This window comes from Belonocnema kinseyi, chromosome 5 (genome assembly GCF_010883055.1).
Source record: "Belonocnema kinseyi isolate 2016_QV_RU_SX_M_011 chromosome 5, B_treatae_v1, whole genome shotgun sequence".
NCBI classification, from domain to species: Eukaryota; Metazoa; Arthropoda; class Insecta; order Hymenoptera; family Cynipidae; genus Belonocnema; species Belonocnema kinseyi.
The window spans coordinates 51996119-52009353 of record NC_046661.1 but is presented as its reverse complement, the minus strand read 5'-3'; the positions used below and the strand labels follow the sequence as shown (position 1 = coordinate 52009353).

Here is a 13235-nt window from a genome sequence, read left to right as displayed (position 1 = left end):
TAGCCGAATCCGGCATTAGACCTAATGCCGGCAATAACCGAATCTACCTGCGTCGACCTTTCTTTCTTCTAATTTTCTGAATGGAAGGTGACACTTAGCCGTCTGCATGCACTCACGGCTAAATGCCCAAAGTAACCTGGGAAAAAAGATGAATTTAATTTTAGATCAATAAGTAGATATTTACTTGAAATTACAAAAATGCTATATATCTACTTTTCGATGTATTACAAAAATGAAGAAATCGAGCGTGTGGATTCCATGAAGTCCTTAGCGCTCGGATTTGCTGTCCCAGTACGCTGTTCCTTGCGTAAACGTTGAAAAATTTCCGAAAATTACCAACTTCGGACATTCACTACGCAAACAATATGATTATATGCGGCTCGGCGAGCCGCACAACTTTCATGAAGAAACTTCTTTCATTAAATTGATAGTTTTTTTGCTAAAAATTAAAAACCGGAAATTTTAATTGTACCAAAATCAATGATTTTTTAAACTAAACTCGCGAAAACTCGGTTCTGTTCGACGAAATGATCTCGTTTTTTTTCTCCAAATAGAAAAACCCCGTTTGATGCCAATTATGTTTTAAAAGTAGAGTTCTTTTTTTTATTTGCAACATAAAAATTATTGCAAATCATTACTGTCAGGAATCGTTTCCTCAGACTTTGACGGACAAAAGTCTACAGGGAAGTTTCGCGGACAGACAACTTCCAGTGGCAAAGTTGTTCCTTGATGTTTAGGGAAAACTTTGACCAAATTTGAGCTAAATCGTTCTTTTAGTTTAAGAGATAAAAGAAAATTTTTATTGCCGCGCGCGCACTCGACTTGAGTCGACCGACGCCGTCGTACCAATCACAATCGTCTAGAATAGGAATTTATTTAAAAAATTTTTAATTTTTCCCCAATGGATTGTTTCCCAATGGAGTGAAACTGGAGTAGGATCTTTTTTCAAGAAATAATTTTAATTTAGGAATTTATTGTTCATAATCGCCCACAGGTCGTATTTTTTAACCAGTCTGTGGGTTGAGACTGAATCAGTAATATTAAATTTAGATAAAGAGGTAAAATTAATTATATTAAGACAGGGAGATAGGAAATAGACAGTGACTCTACGTTTGAGACACTTGTTGGTCCTAAAAAGGACCGATTGTTTTGCAAGTTTTTATTGGATGTTGAAAAATCTGGTTACTTTTTCAAGTAGATTGCTCGTCTACTTGATTTTGTGATCTGCGGTGATGGCGTAATTACAGGCATTACTGTCGCTGAGGATGGCATTGCGACGACGGCGAGTTACTCGGATCGTATTTTTATGCACTCGGTTGAACGGGGTGGTGAGTGAACTATCGGGTACTAATGTAACCGCCTTCGGAGTGTCGTAATGGTTGACTGCGATCCCCAGAAGAGCAGTTAGCTTGGGGGGGGGGGGAGGTCATGTCCAATCGTCCGCTCAGGGTATTCATGTGCGGGGAAAAATCCGGAAGTGTCCACGTAATTGTTCTGGCGTAGCCATCTTACAGCACCACTGATCCTCGTTATAGAGGGTGGGGTTGATTCCTGAGGCGAGAGGAACCATGAGGGGCTACCGGGATTGAGATCGAGGTAAAATGGATCCGCGTTGCGAGTATCAGGAGGCTTTGCGGGAGAAGTCCTAGGCGAGAGACTGAGGGAGCGTGTACAACATGCAGGGGTTGTTTCGTCCGGTTTCGGAGACGTTGGGTTATCGACGTCGAGATTGACTTGCACTGAAACCCTAGATTGGCTGTCGGGAGACAAGGGAGGCTGGACGCTTAGCGGTACGGTCATAGGGGCGCCTTGACGTACGCGGTATGTAGCGCCGACATGGGAGAGAGCTAAAAGCTCGTACTCCAACAGAGGGTTCGGTTCGGCGGTGAGACGGGGTTTCCACGGTTTCCACGTGTCGCGGGGAGGTCCTTACGATACGGGAGTAACTCTCTCCGTAAAAGGGGTCGGCTGAGACTGTGCCGTGAAGGCCGCGAGTCAATTTATTCTAAGTCGAATGACAGGTGGGGTTAAAACCCCCAGGCGACGAAAGAAAGAATCATGGATGTTTGTTAAATATTATTCATGGTAATAAATATCATTTATAACCATGGATATAATTTGGCGGACATCACAATAGAGACGAATTGTCCACAAAAAAGTTAAACTTTCAAGTCAAAGATATGAGTTTGCTTAAGTTAGTTCAATATATAACAAAAATATATAACTTTTTAACGCAATAGTTCAATTTTCAGTCAAATAGCCTGCAAAATTAGACATATTTCATTTTAAATTCATAGCGTTACATTTACTTAAAATCAGAAAAATATTATATCTACTAATCGTGTGTGTTGTAAGTTGCAGAGATGTTTGATCTGAAGTTGATTGAAAGCGTTGCAAATTCATCTCCATTGCTTGATAATCAACATTTCTTATTGAAATATTAACAGCTATTAAATTTTTCGTCGAGAATTCAATTTTTGTTTATTAAAAAATCAACTGTTTGGTGGACAGTCGAAATTCTTTGTTCAAAATAGTTATAACCAAAAATTTAACTATTCAATGTTTGTTTCAAAAGTTATTATTTTTTTATGATTAAAAATTCATCTATTTTGTGAAAAATTGTATTACTCTGCTTTCTTATTTTGGAAAATTAATGATTTTGTCTACCACACACACACAACCACAATCATCCGACGTCGGTTAATTGTAGCCTTGCGGTCCAAATTTCGAAAATACTGAACAATATTTTTATAATAAGAAACATTTATGTCTCGTTGAATTGTGTATCTGTCTCAATAGGTAATAAAGCTAGTTTAGTAATCGGTCGTACATATGTACCTGACGCCGCACGAACAGTCACTTCACGAACAAGATCATCTATACTTCTTTTAACATCATTTATACGTCCCAAAGGCCATTTCATGGGCGGTAAATTTTCATTTTTCACTAAAACTATTTTTCCGACACAAATATTCTTTTTTCGAAGTTGCCATTTGTTACGTTATTGTAAAGATAAAATATAATCTTGAGACCAGGTTTTACAAAAAGTTTCAAGAATTTGTTTCGTCAAACGAAGATAAACTGCTGCGGCGTAAGCGACATGCGAAGCGTCTGAGAACCCATGAAGCGTGTTGTCAATAACCTCACTTCCTTGGCCTGTCCATCGCGGAATCAAAATTTTCTTCAATTGAATTAAATTCTCACGATATTTGTTCCGAAATTTTGAAAGATCTTTTGGTAAAATATCATCCCAAGAGATCGATTTAATCCAAAGCTTTTGCACAAAAATTTTAGCTAAAATCACTACCGGTGATACCCAACTGAAGGGATCAAATAAACGAGCAATTAGAGACAGAACTGACCGTTTAGTTAATTGCGAGACTTCTGGTAGTTCTATTTTAAAGCGATAGACATCCAAGATGGGATGCCAGACGATACCAAGAACCTTTAAAGAATCGTTTTCATCTAAGGGTTTTTCGACAGCTAAGCCATGTTGTAACAAATTCTAGCAAATTTTTTACGTCTTATCGAAATTCAATTATTTCAACTTTTGAATCTGCTCCAAAAAGGCAATCATCAATATAAGTCTGATAGGTAATGACGATCGAGCCTTTAAGATGCTGAAGCCCCTCGTCTAGGACCAATTGCCGAAGGACTCGTAAAGCGAGGAATGGAGCAGCCGCTGTTCCATAAGTTACGGCATTTAAACGAAATTCCGTTGGTTCGGAATTCCGTGTCGGAATCCAAAGAATTCTTTGATAGTCGCGATCCTTTTTATTTATGAGAATCTGTCTATACATTTTTGCAATATCTGCAGTATAAACAAATTGGTAAGTTCGCCACTGCAAAAGAACTTGGGATAGATTAGTTTGTAATTTGAGCCCAACATGCATATGATCATTAAGGTATGTAAAATGTTACGTTAGTCGAGACGCATTAAAAACACTTCCAACTGCCGTAGTGCTACTAGATTCCCTGATTACTGGATTATGAGTTAAGTAGACTAATTGTGTCGGATCGAGTTCACGTGACCGGCTTGAAATTAGTGACATGTGGCTTAAACTTTCCTACTCATCCATAAACATTTTATGTTGACAAGAAAACTCTGGAGAGTCGTTAAAGCGTTTGAAAAATGATAATAAGGCCTTTTCAGCTATTTTTCGAGACGAACCAATATTAATCGGGGGTCCGCATTTAAATGGGTATCGAACAACATATTTGCCTTCGACATTTCTAGTATGCGTTAACTTAAAATGTAATTCGCATTCCTCTTCGGATTTAGTTAAACGCGAGACGGAAGGTACTTCTTCGAGGTTCCAAAATCGTTCCAAAGAACAGTCTAAATCACTTCTCGAAACACAGTGATGCACCAATGCCGAACGTGATTCTAAAGATGGCAAATCAGGGCGAAAACTATAATTCTTCCCCAAAAGAATCCAGCCGAATACTGTATTTTGAGCAACGGGCTCTTCAAAACGACCCTTTCTAAGTCCTTTGAGTAGCACTGAACCATAGAGGTCAGCACCGATGATAACATGAATAGGCTGCGAACCTGTAACATCGTCATCTTCTGTTGTAGAGTGCCAACAGAATTTCCAGTATTTCCTTGTAAAAACTCCGAGGTCCTTTGTGAACGATTTTCTTCCTCAAATATTTGTAATTTGGTCATAACTACGTCTTTAATCTCAAGAATCATCTCCGCAGCTTTAAATTTTTCTTTTACGAAATATTCATTTTCTTCATTGGCAAATTTGCGTCTGTGTTACTATACATAATTGCCATACTTGCCCGGCAATTTGCAAACGATTTTGCAGCATCTTTGAATTGAGGCTTTCATCATTCAAGCGTTGCTTCAGTGAATTATAATGTCGAGTCAAAGTTGTGAAATTATTCCTTTGTTGCCAAATAAGACCTTCAAGTTGCAAATTTGGGTCTTGCTGTTCTTTTGAATTTTCAGTAGACATTGTGAATAGTGTTTGTTGCACCAGTCATTTACCAATCCAATGTTTGATAAATAACACCGACTTATAAATTAACAGTTCAAAAAAAAAAAAAAAAAATAACGATGAAAGTGTTAGACTCAATCAATGTTTTAAAGTGAACGTCACAATAGCACTCTGCGATTGCACAACACTGCGTCACATTCGAAACTACGCAGCACCAAAACAACCAACCGCATTGTCATGTTCCAGTAGTAAGGCGTAATTTCCAGAAATTATTATCAACCCACTACTAAATCCGATATACAAGTTGTTCCGAATGAACAACATCAAACTGCGAAATCGAATTCGCGACGAAGGAAAATGTTTAAAAGCATTAAAAAAAACTTCTTTCTTCCATGAAAGACGCGCTAACTCTCTCTCGCTCTCTCTCTCTCTCTATCTCTCTCCACACGCACACACCACCCCAAAACAGCGCCTCTTGAGCCCCCTGCGAAATAATTTTAAATTCAAAAAGTATTAAACCTTCATACCAATCATAAAGTGAAGCTGACCATTTTTTTTTATTTGGCATTAAAGAAGGTTCTCAAAGCACCTACGGCCTTGGCGATTACATTCTCATTGCGATAATCGCGCTGAATAATTAGGTTATACAGGCTCTTATTTTTTAAATTGTGGACTAATCGAAGAATTCGGCAAGAATAGTATTGAAAAGTATATAACTTTTTTAATTTCCATCACAATTACAAATTTTATTTGGATAATTTGCAAGTCTTTTACCTATCTATAAGAATTTTTGATACGAATTTCTATAATTTGAAGAAAAACAAATTTGAAAATTTTGAAAATGCTCTAATTTTTTAAATTGTGGGCTAATCGAAAAATTCGCCCAGAATAGTTGTAAAATATGTTTGGTATTTCGTGAAAATTTTGAATGAAATTTTTGGACCTATGCAAAATAATATTTTTTTTTATGTTTTTCGAAAAGTATATAACTTTTCGAATTTTCATCAAAATAAAAAATGTTGTTTAGATAATTTGCAAGTCTTTTACCCATCTATAAGAAAGTTTGACAAAAATTTATAAAATTTGAAAAAAAAATTTTTTAATTTTAAAAATACTCTCAATTTTTTAATTTTGGTTGGAAATGTCTGATTAACGACCTTAACCTTCATTTTGGGGACCTTCATAAGTGCATAAAATGCGGACTCGATTGGACAAATCTTTCAAAAGTTAGCGTAACTACAAAATTCAGGTAACCATACATACACACAGACAGACGCCGACAAAGTTTTATGATTTTCGGATTCTGTGCGTGCCGAAACGTAAAAATCCGTTAAAAACCAGAGATCGAAAATTTGGACGATTACATTACACTCTCATGAGTGAGAATGTAAAAATAACTTCGAAAATAAGAGGTACTCGACTATTTTTGTTTAAATTCGACATTAATTGCCCTCAACTGAAGATTTGAACCAGACGTACCAATTCAAAATCAATTTTACTGAAATCACAAATACTTATTTTTATTTATCGAATATCGAGAGAACTCGTTGGAACCTGCTGCGTTGAATAAGGCAAAATATGATGTCTCTTATTTTCAGTTTGGCAATTCCAACAGCTTCGACCAAATAGTAGAATTTAGAACCAACAGAGATGAATTCGAAAACCAAAACATACTAACTTTTGTTTGAAAATGTAATTATTTTATTGAAAATTATACTATTTTACTAGTCATATTATTTTTGGGTAAAGTTAGTTATTTTCAATGGAAAAGTCAACTATTTTATTTTTGGTTCAGAATTAATCTCTTTTGGTTAAAAATTTTACTATTTAGTTATAAATTTAATTATTTTGTTTAAATTTAACTGGATTGATAAAAAGTCAGCTTTTTGGGTCGAAAATTCTACTGCTTTGATTAAAATTCGTCTTTGGAAAATCTGTCAATTTGGATTAATAATTAATTTGTCGTTTGAAACCTACCGATAGAAATCTCTGGGTATATTCTAAAGATTCTCTAGGGTCAGAGAAGCTCAGAGAAATTCTCCGCAGGCACTCACGTAGTTATTTTTAAAGGTCCAGGTAGTCTTTTCAAATGTTTTAAAGGTTTTAAAATGTCCTTTCTGAAATTGAAATAAGAATTCGTACATAAATAGCAAGCAGGGAGGCTATCTCAATAGAGTAGCCGACGCTCAAGGGTCCTTTGTTAAGCTTTAGGATTAAAATGTAGAAGTAGATTTTTTTTTAATTTCATAGTTAATAGTCTAAAACGAATAATTCGGAATCTAAGGGTTTTGATGATTTCAAATATCTAACTTTTTTTTAATGCTTAAAATTGGAATTAATACGTTTCTCGAAAATGGAATGAGATACTCCAAAAAAGACAACATTTTTTAATGCAACTAGATAATTGTATATTAGTATATAAGTTATAATTATAAATAAGTATAATGAGAAAATTTATCAATTAAAAAAGTGTCAATAATTTGAAGAGAAATTTAAAAAGGGAGAGCGGATTAGCCACGACCAACTACAGTAAATAACTCTGCCCGCTCGGTACGTGACGAATACAAAAGGAACATTATATTACCGTCTTACCACTCTTAAAACGACCACTAAAAGGATCTTGAAAAGGACCCAAATCTCTCAAACTATCTCCGAGACTATTTTGTTTCAAATCGACTTTGTTTATAGACTCAAATGGGCCAAGCTATTTCGCTAAAGAAAACTCAGAGATTTCTTTCGGTAGGGAAGGGTCATCTTTTTATTGAAAATTCATCTTTAATGGTTGCAAATTAATTTTTTCTACAGTTTTATTCTAATATTTACCATTTCGAATGTATCGATCTCTTTTGGTTACACATTTAATTACTTCCCTACCGAAAAGAATCTTTGAGTATATACTAAAAATTCTTTAGGTCAAAGTAGCTCAGAGAAATTCTCCGCAGACACTCAGGTAGATATTTTTAAAGGTCCAGGAAGTTCGTTTAAATGGTTTGTAGGCTTTAAAATATCCTTTCCGAAATTGAAATAAGAATACGCTCATAAATAACAAGCAGGGAGGCTATCTCTATAGAGTAGCCGACGCTCAAGGGTCCTTTGTTAAGCTTTAGGATTAAAATTTAGAAGTAGATTTTTTGTTTAATTTCATAGTTAATAATCTAAAACGAATAATTCGGAATCTAAGGGTTTTGATGATTTCAAATATCTAACTTTTTTTCCAATGCTTAAAATTGGAATTAATAGAACGTCCCTACTGAAAGAAATCTCTGAGTTTTCTTTAGCGACATAGCCTGGCCCATTTGAGCCTATAAACAAAGTCAATATGAAACAAAATAGTCTTGGAGATAGTTTGAGAGATTTGGGTCCTTTTCAAGATCCTTTTAGTGGTCCTTTTAAGAGTGGTGCGACAGTTATATAATTTTCCTTTTGTATTCGTCACGTACCGGGCGGGCAGAGTTATTTACAGTAGTTGGTCGTGGCTAATCCGCTCTCCCTTTTTAAATTTTTCTTCAAATTATTAACACTTTTTTTTAATTGATGAATTTTCTCATTATACTTATTTATAATTATAACTTATATACTGATATACAATTTTCTAGTTGAATTCAAAAATGTTGTCTTTTTTGGCGTATCTCATTCTATTTACGAGAAACTGTCTATTAATTCCAATTTTAAGCATTAAAAACAAAGTTAGATATCTGAAGTCATCGAAACCCGTAGATTCCGAATTATTCTATTTTAGGCTGTTAACTATAAAATTAAAAAAAAATCTACTTCTAAATTTCAATGCGAAAGCTTAACAAAGGACCCTTGAGTGTCGGCTACTCTATTTAGATAGCCTCTCTGCTTGTTATTTATGATCGTATTCTTATTTCAATTTCGGAAAGGATATTTTAAAGCCTTCAGACCATTTAAACGAGCTTCCTGGACCTTTAAAAATATCTACCTGAGTGCCTGCGGAGAATTTCTCTGAGCTTCTTTGACCTAAAGAATTTTTGGTATATACTCAAAGATTCTTTTCGGTATGGGTTTCTCGTAAATGGAATGAGATACGCCAAAAAAGACAACATTTTTGAATTTAACTAGAAAATTGTATATCAGTATATAAGTTATAATTATAAATAAGTATAATGAGAAAATTCATCAATTAAAAAAAAATGTCAATAATTTGAAGAGAAATTTTAAAAGGGAGAGCGGATTAGCCACGACCAACTACTGTAAATAACTCTGCCCGCCCGGTACGTGACGAATACAAAAGGAACATTATATTACCGTCGCACCACTCTTAAAACAACCACTAAAAGGATCTTGAAAAGGACCCAAATCTCTCAAAATATCTCCGAGACTATTTTGTTTCAAATCGACTCTGTTTATAGACTCAAATGGGCCAAGCTATTTCGCTAAAGAAAACTCAGAGATTTCTTACGGTAGGGTTTGTTGAAAGTTCAGCTATTTTGTTAAAAAGTCATATTTTTCGGTTGAAAGTTAATTATTTTTATTTAAAAAGTTTACTATTATCAGGGTGGCCCCACCCGAGAGAAGTGGAGAACCGAGAAAAAATCGAAAGAGAGATAATAGTGAACTTTTTAATTAAAAATAATTCACTTTCAACCAAAAAATATGACTTTTTACAAAATAGCTGAACTTTCAACACAGTAATTAAATGTTACCAAAAGAGATCGGATACTTTCGGAATCGAAAATATTAGAATAAAACTTTAGAAAAAATTAACTTTCAACCATTAAAGATGAATTTTCAATAAAAAGATGACCCTTCAAACGACAAATTAATTATTAATCCAAAAGGACAGATTTTCCAAAAAGACGAGTTTTAAACAAAGCAGTAGATTTTTCGACTCAAAAAGCTGACTTTTTATCAAACTAGTTACATTTTAAACAAAATGATTAAATGTACAACCAAATAGTAAAATTTTTAACCAAAAGAGATTAATTCTGAACCAACAATAAAATAGTTGACTTTTCCATTGAAAATAATTAACTTTACCCAAAAAATATGACTAGCAAAATAGTATCATTTTCAATAAAATAATTACATTTTCAAACAAAAGTTAGTATATTTTTGTTTCCGAATTCATCTCTGTTGGTTAAAAATTCTACTATTTGGTCGAAGCTGTTGAAGTTGTCAAACTGAAAATAAAGACTTCATATTTTGCATTATTCAACACAGCAGGTTCCAACGAGTTCTCTCGATATTCGATAAATAAAAATAAGTATTTGTGATTTCAGTAAAATTGATTTTCAATTGGTACGCCTGGTTCAAATCTTCAGTTGAGGGCAATTAATGTCGAATTTAAAGAAAAATAGTCGAGTACCTCTTATTTTCGAAGTTATTTTTTAATTTCAAAAGTAAATGTAATTTAGTATAGAGTTTTCAAATAGAATTTTTCTGCAACTACCCAGTTTCATTTTTTATTACGGATACATTTTTCTTTTCTCAAAGTTTTCTTAATGCAAAGTAAAAAAATAAATCAAAGAAAAAATTCTAAGAATTAGGATTTCCATTCAGCTGTCCTTGCGTAAATGCCACGGAGCAATAATAAGGAGACCGATCATGCTGTACAAAGTGTCTCGAGTTTTGACTGCGGTAACTGTACATGTATTGCCAGGCTAAGGCGTTTAAACCCAATGCTCCAAGGATGGGAACATGCGCACTGTGATTTGCTATCTCCTTTTCTCCCGTAAGAAATGTGCGAGTGAGTGTCGTGTTGAATGACAACTAAATACTGAGGTTATGTTCCTGTAAATATTGTCAATTGAGTTTGTCAATATACGTGCTTATTTATTTCTGTGTTTTTGTACAGAATTAAGTTGACAAATTGTGACCTGAAAAGTATGGGTAAGTAATCTCTGGTAATACATATATAATTGTAATCATTAAATGATATAAAATGTCCAGATTGAATAATGTGACAGCATAATATTCGGGAATATGTTGTTGGCAGTTGTTGTGGTTGTTCAGCACTGGCACCCACTCGCACACTTCTCGCGCGAGAAAAGGAGATAGCGAATCACAGTAATCACTTAAATAATTGTTGTTCAAGTGTGCTAAAAATTAGTTAAACAAATTTGTTTCCTTTTCCGACATTGAGGCTCGTTTAGGGCTTTCTGAATATGATTATTACAGTTTTAAACGAACTGTTTCAACAAATTTATCAAATATTAATTTTTAAAATGTATTTCCCTTGAATAATTTCAGGCTCATTCAGGGATCCTCAAATATTGTGGACCGGACTTCGCCCAATTTTTCCTGTTTTTTGTATTACATGGTATCGTACACAACATCAAATATTACAACAAAAAAAGGAAAAGTCGGTCCACTTTAGTTTTTTTAAGGCAATAATTGTTAAACAATTTTATTAGAACTTTATCATATTCAGATAAATCTAAATGAGCGTCAATTCAGGATAAAAATTTTTTTTGATCAATAAAATAATGAATAAAATAAAAGTCTTTCTGGGACTACCCAAGTAATTATAACGAACGATTATCATATTTATGATAAAAATAGTTTTTTTAATTTCAGGATGTGTATGGTGTCATAATAGGTGGAATTTTAGGTCATTCGTTTTGCACGGGATTAGCTGTTCTCGGTGGACGAATGATAGCTCAAAAAATATCAGTGCGAACAGGTAACACTTTTTTTACAATATTTATTGAGGCCTGTTAGCGAGTCACTTTGTTCTTATTTTACTCACTATTTAATAATTTGACGACTTCAAGTTAAGTAAGTTTCAAATCTAATAATTTAATCATTATAAATAGCATTTAAAGTTACTATAATCTTTAAAAAATTGTTTATAAGAGAAAAAATTTGTCTACTTTTTTAAACTTGGAATGTCGCTAATATGCCTGAATATATTGCAAATAATTGCAACTAACTTTCATGAAATTCATTGTTTTTCTAGTCACGTTGATTGGAGGAATCGTATTTTTGATTTTCGCGGTGACAGCGTTGATCATAAATCCTGAAGACGTATGATCAATTGAAAAATAAAGAAATCGAAAGAATACGCAAGTGATTCGTTATAGAATCAGCTTTCTATGGAAATTCGACCTTCCAGAACCACTAGGCCCCTTACTTCTATTATCCGCCATTTTTTGGACATTCATCATTTTCGACAGCTGACGCAGCAGGAAAGCCAAGAACACGAATTATTATGTACTTACTTCAATTACCTTTCATAAATTTTTTATATGGAATAGATAGTAGAAAATTTTTTAAATTTAATGTATAATTCTATTATGTCGATTCCAATTTCCATAATAGCCAAAAGGTTATATCGCAAGCAGGCGAACAAAGATATAGACTCTTCGCGAATCAGTATTTTTCGTGTTACCTAGAGTAAATCCTAAAAGTAGAATAAGTAGCCATCGCAAACGCATTTAGTGAAAATATGAATAACTTTTCTAATAGGCATTATATTTGTAGGATTATTGCTTTATTTTGTAAGCTTCCACGAGGGACTTTGGCGACTAAGATCACGTCTCGGGCCTAGTCGATATTATACAACTAAATGTAAATGGTACGATACAAATTGTAAAATACTGTGTGCTACTCGAATTGTAATTTTATCATGTGTAAATAAGTGATACGTTCGTATTGCGCTTCTCAGATTGTATAGCCCCTGTAAACTTATATCCAAGTCTTTGATAAATTATATTTTTATAGAGATTTACCCAGGATCAAATGCTATCAAACAACTTTTTAATAATGCATCGCTGCATAGTTTGTACCTATTTTTTTCTACATAATTTTTTTTTACTTGAAATTCTGAATTTAGGTGATTGAAGAGAATATGTGTAATTTTCGAAATTTAATTAATGACAATTCTTCGAGCAGGAATAAAGTATTAAAAAGTATTAGGTTCATTCAAGTCGAAAGTAAACCTTAAAGGCTGCCTTGTTTTTCAGAATTAATGTTTTCGGAAATAAGTGCGGTAAATTATACCTATACTGAAACATTCTACAATTTTTAAGACAGTTGATTGCAACAGTTGATCATTCTGGTTTCAATTTAAAATTGAAGTTACAGCTAAAATTAACCGAAAAAATTATTGTTGTCTACATTGTGTAGATTTGCGTTAAATGTTCATATTTTATCGATGTTTCTAATAAATATTCCTTGCTTAAATTGTCTCAATTCCCCCCTGATATCGTATATTCCGAAAAATAAATTTGTTACACAACTACTTTTCAATACTATTACATTTTTCAGGATGTCCAATAAGTTGGTCCAAATCCACATCTACTGAAACTTTGTTTCATTTTTTGT

General features: G+C 33.7%; 1 protein-coding gene across 4 annotated transcripts in view; it reads left to right on the top strand.

The window, feature by feature from the left end:
• LOC117172317 (transmembrane protein 165) overlaps positions 1–13235 on the top strand; it is an 85029-nt gene that overhangs the window by 19419 nt on the left and 52375 nt on the right. For 2 of the 4 annotated variants that reach the window (XM_033360096.1, XM_033360097.1), the window contains exons 6-7: positions 11487–11592; positions 11869–11942. The exons of 1 other annotated variant lie outside the window; for it this stretch is intronic. In XM_033360096.1, coding sequence (XP_033215987.1) covers positions 11487–11592; positions 11869–11942 — 180 coding nt within the window. Of the gene's footprint in view, positions 1–11486; positions 11593–11868; positions 12636–13235 lie in introns of those variants that run through there. One more of the 4 variants, XM_033360095.1, reaches the window with a different exon arrangement.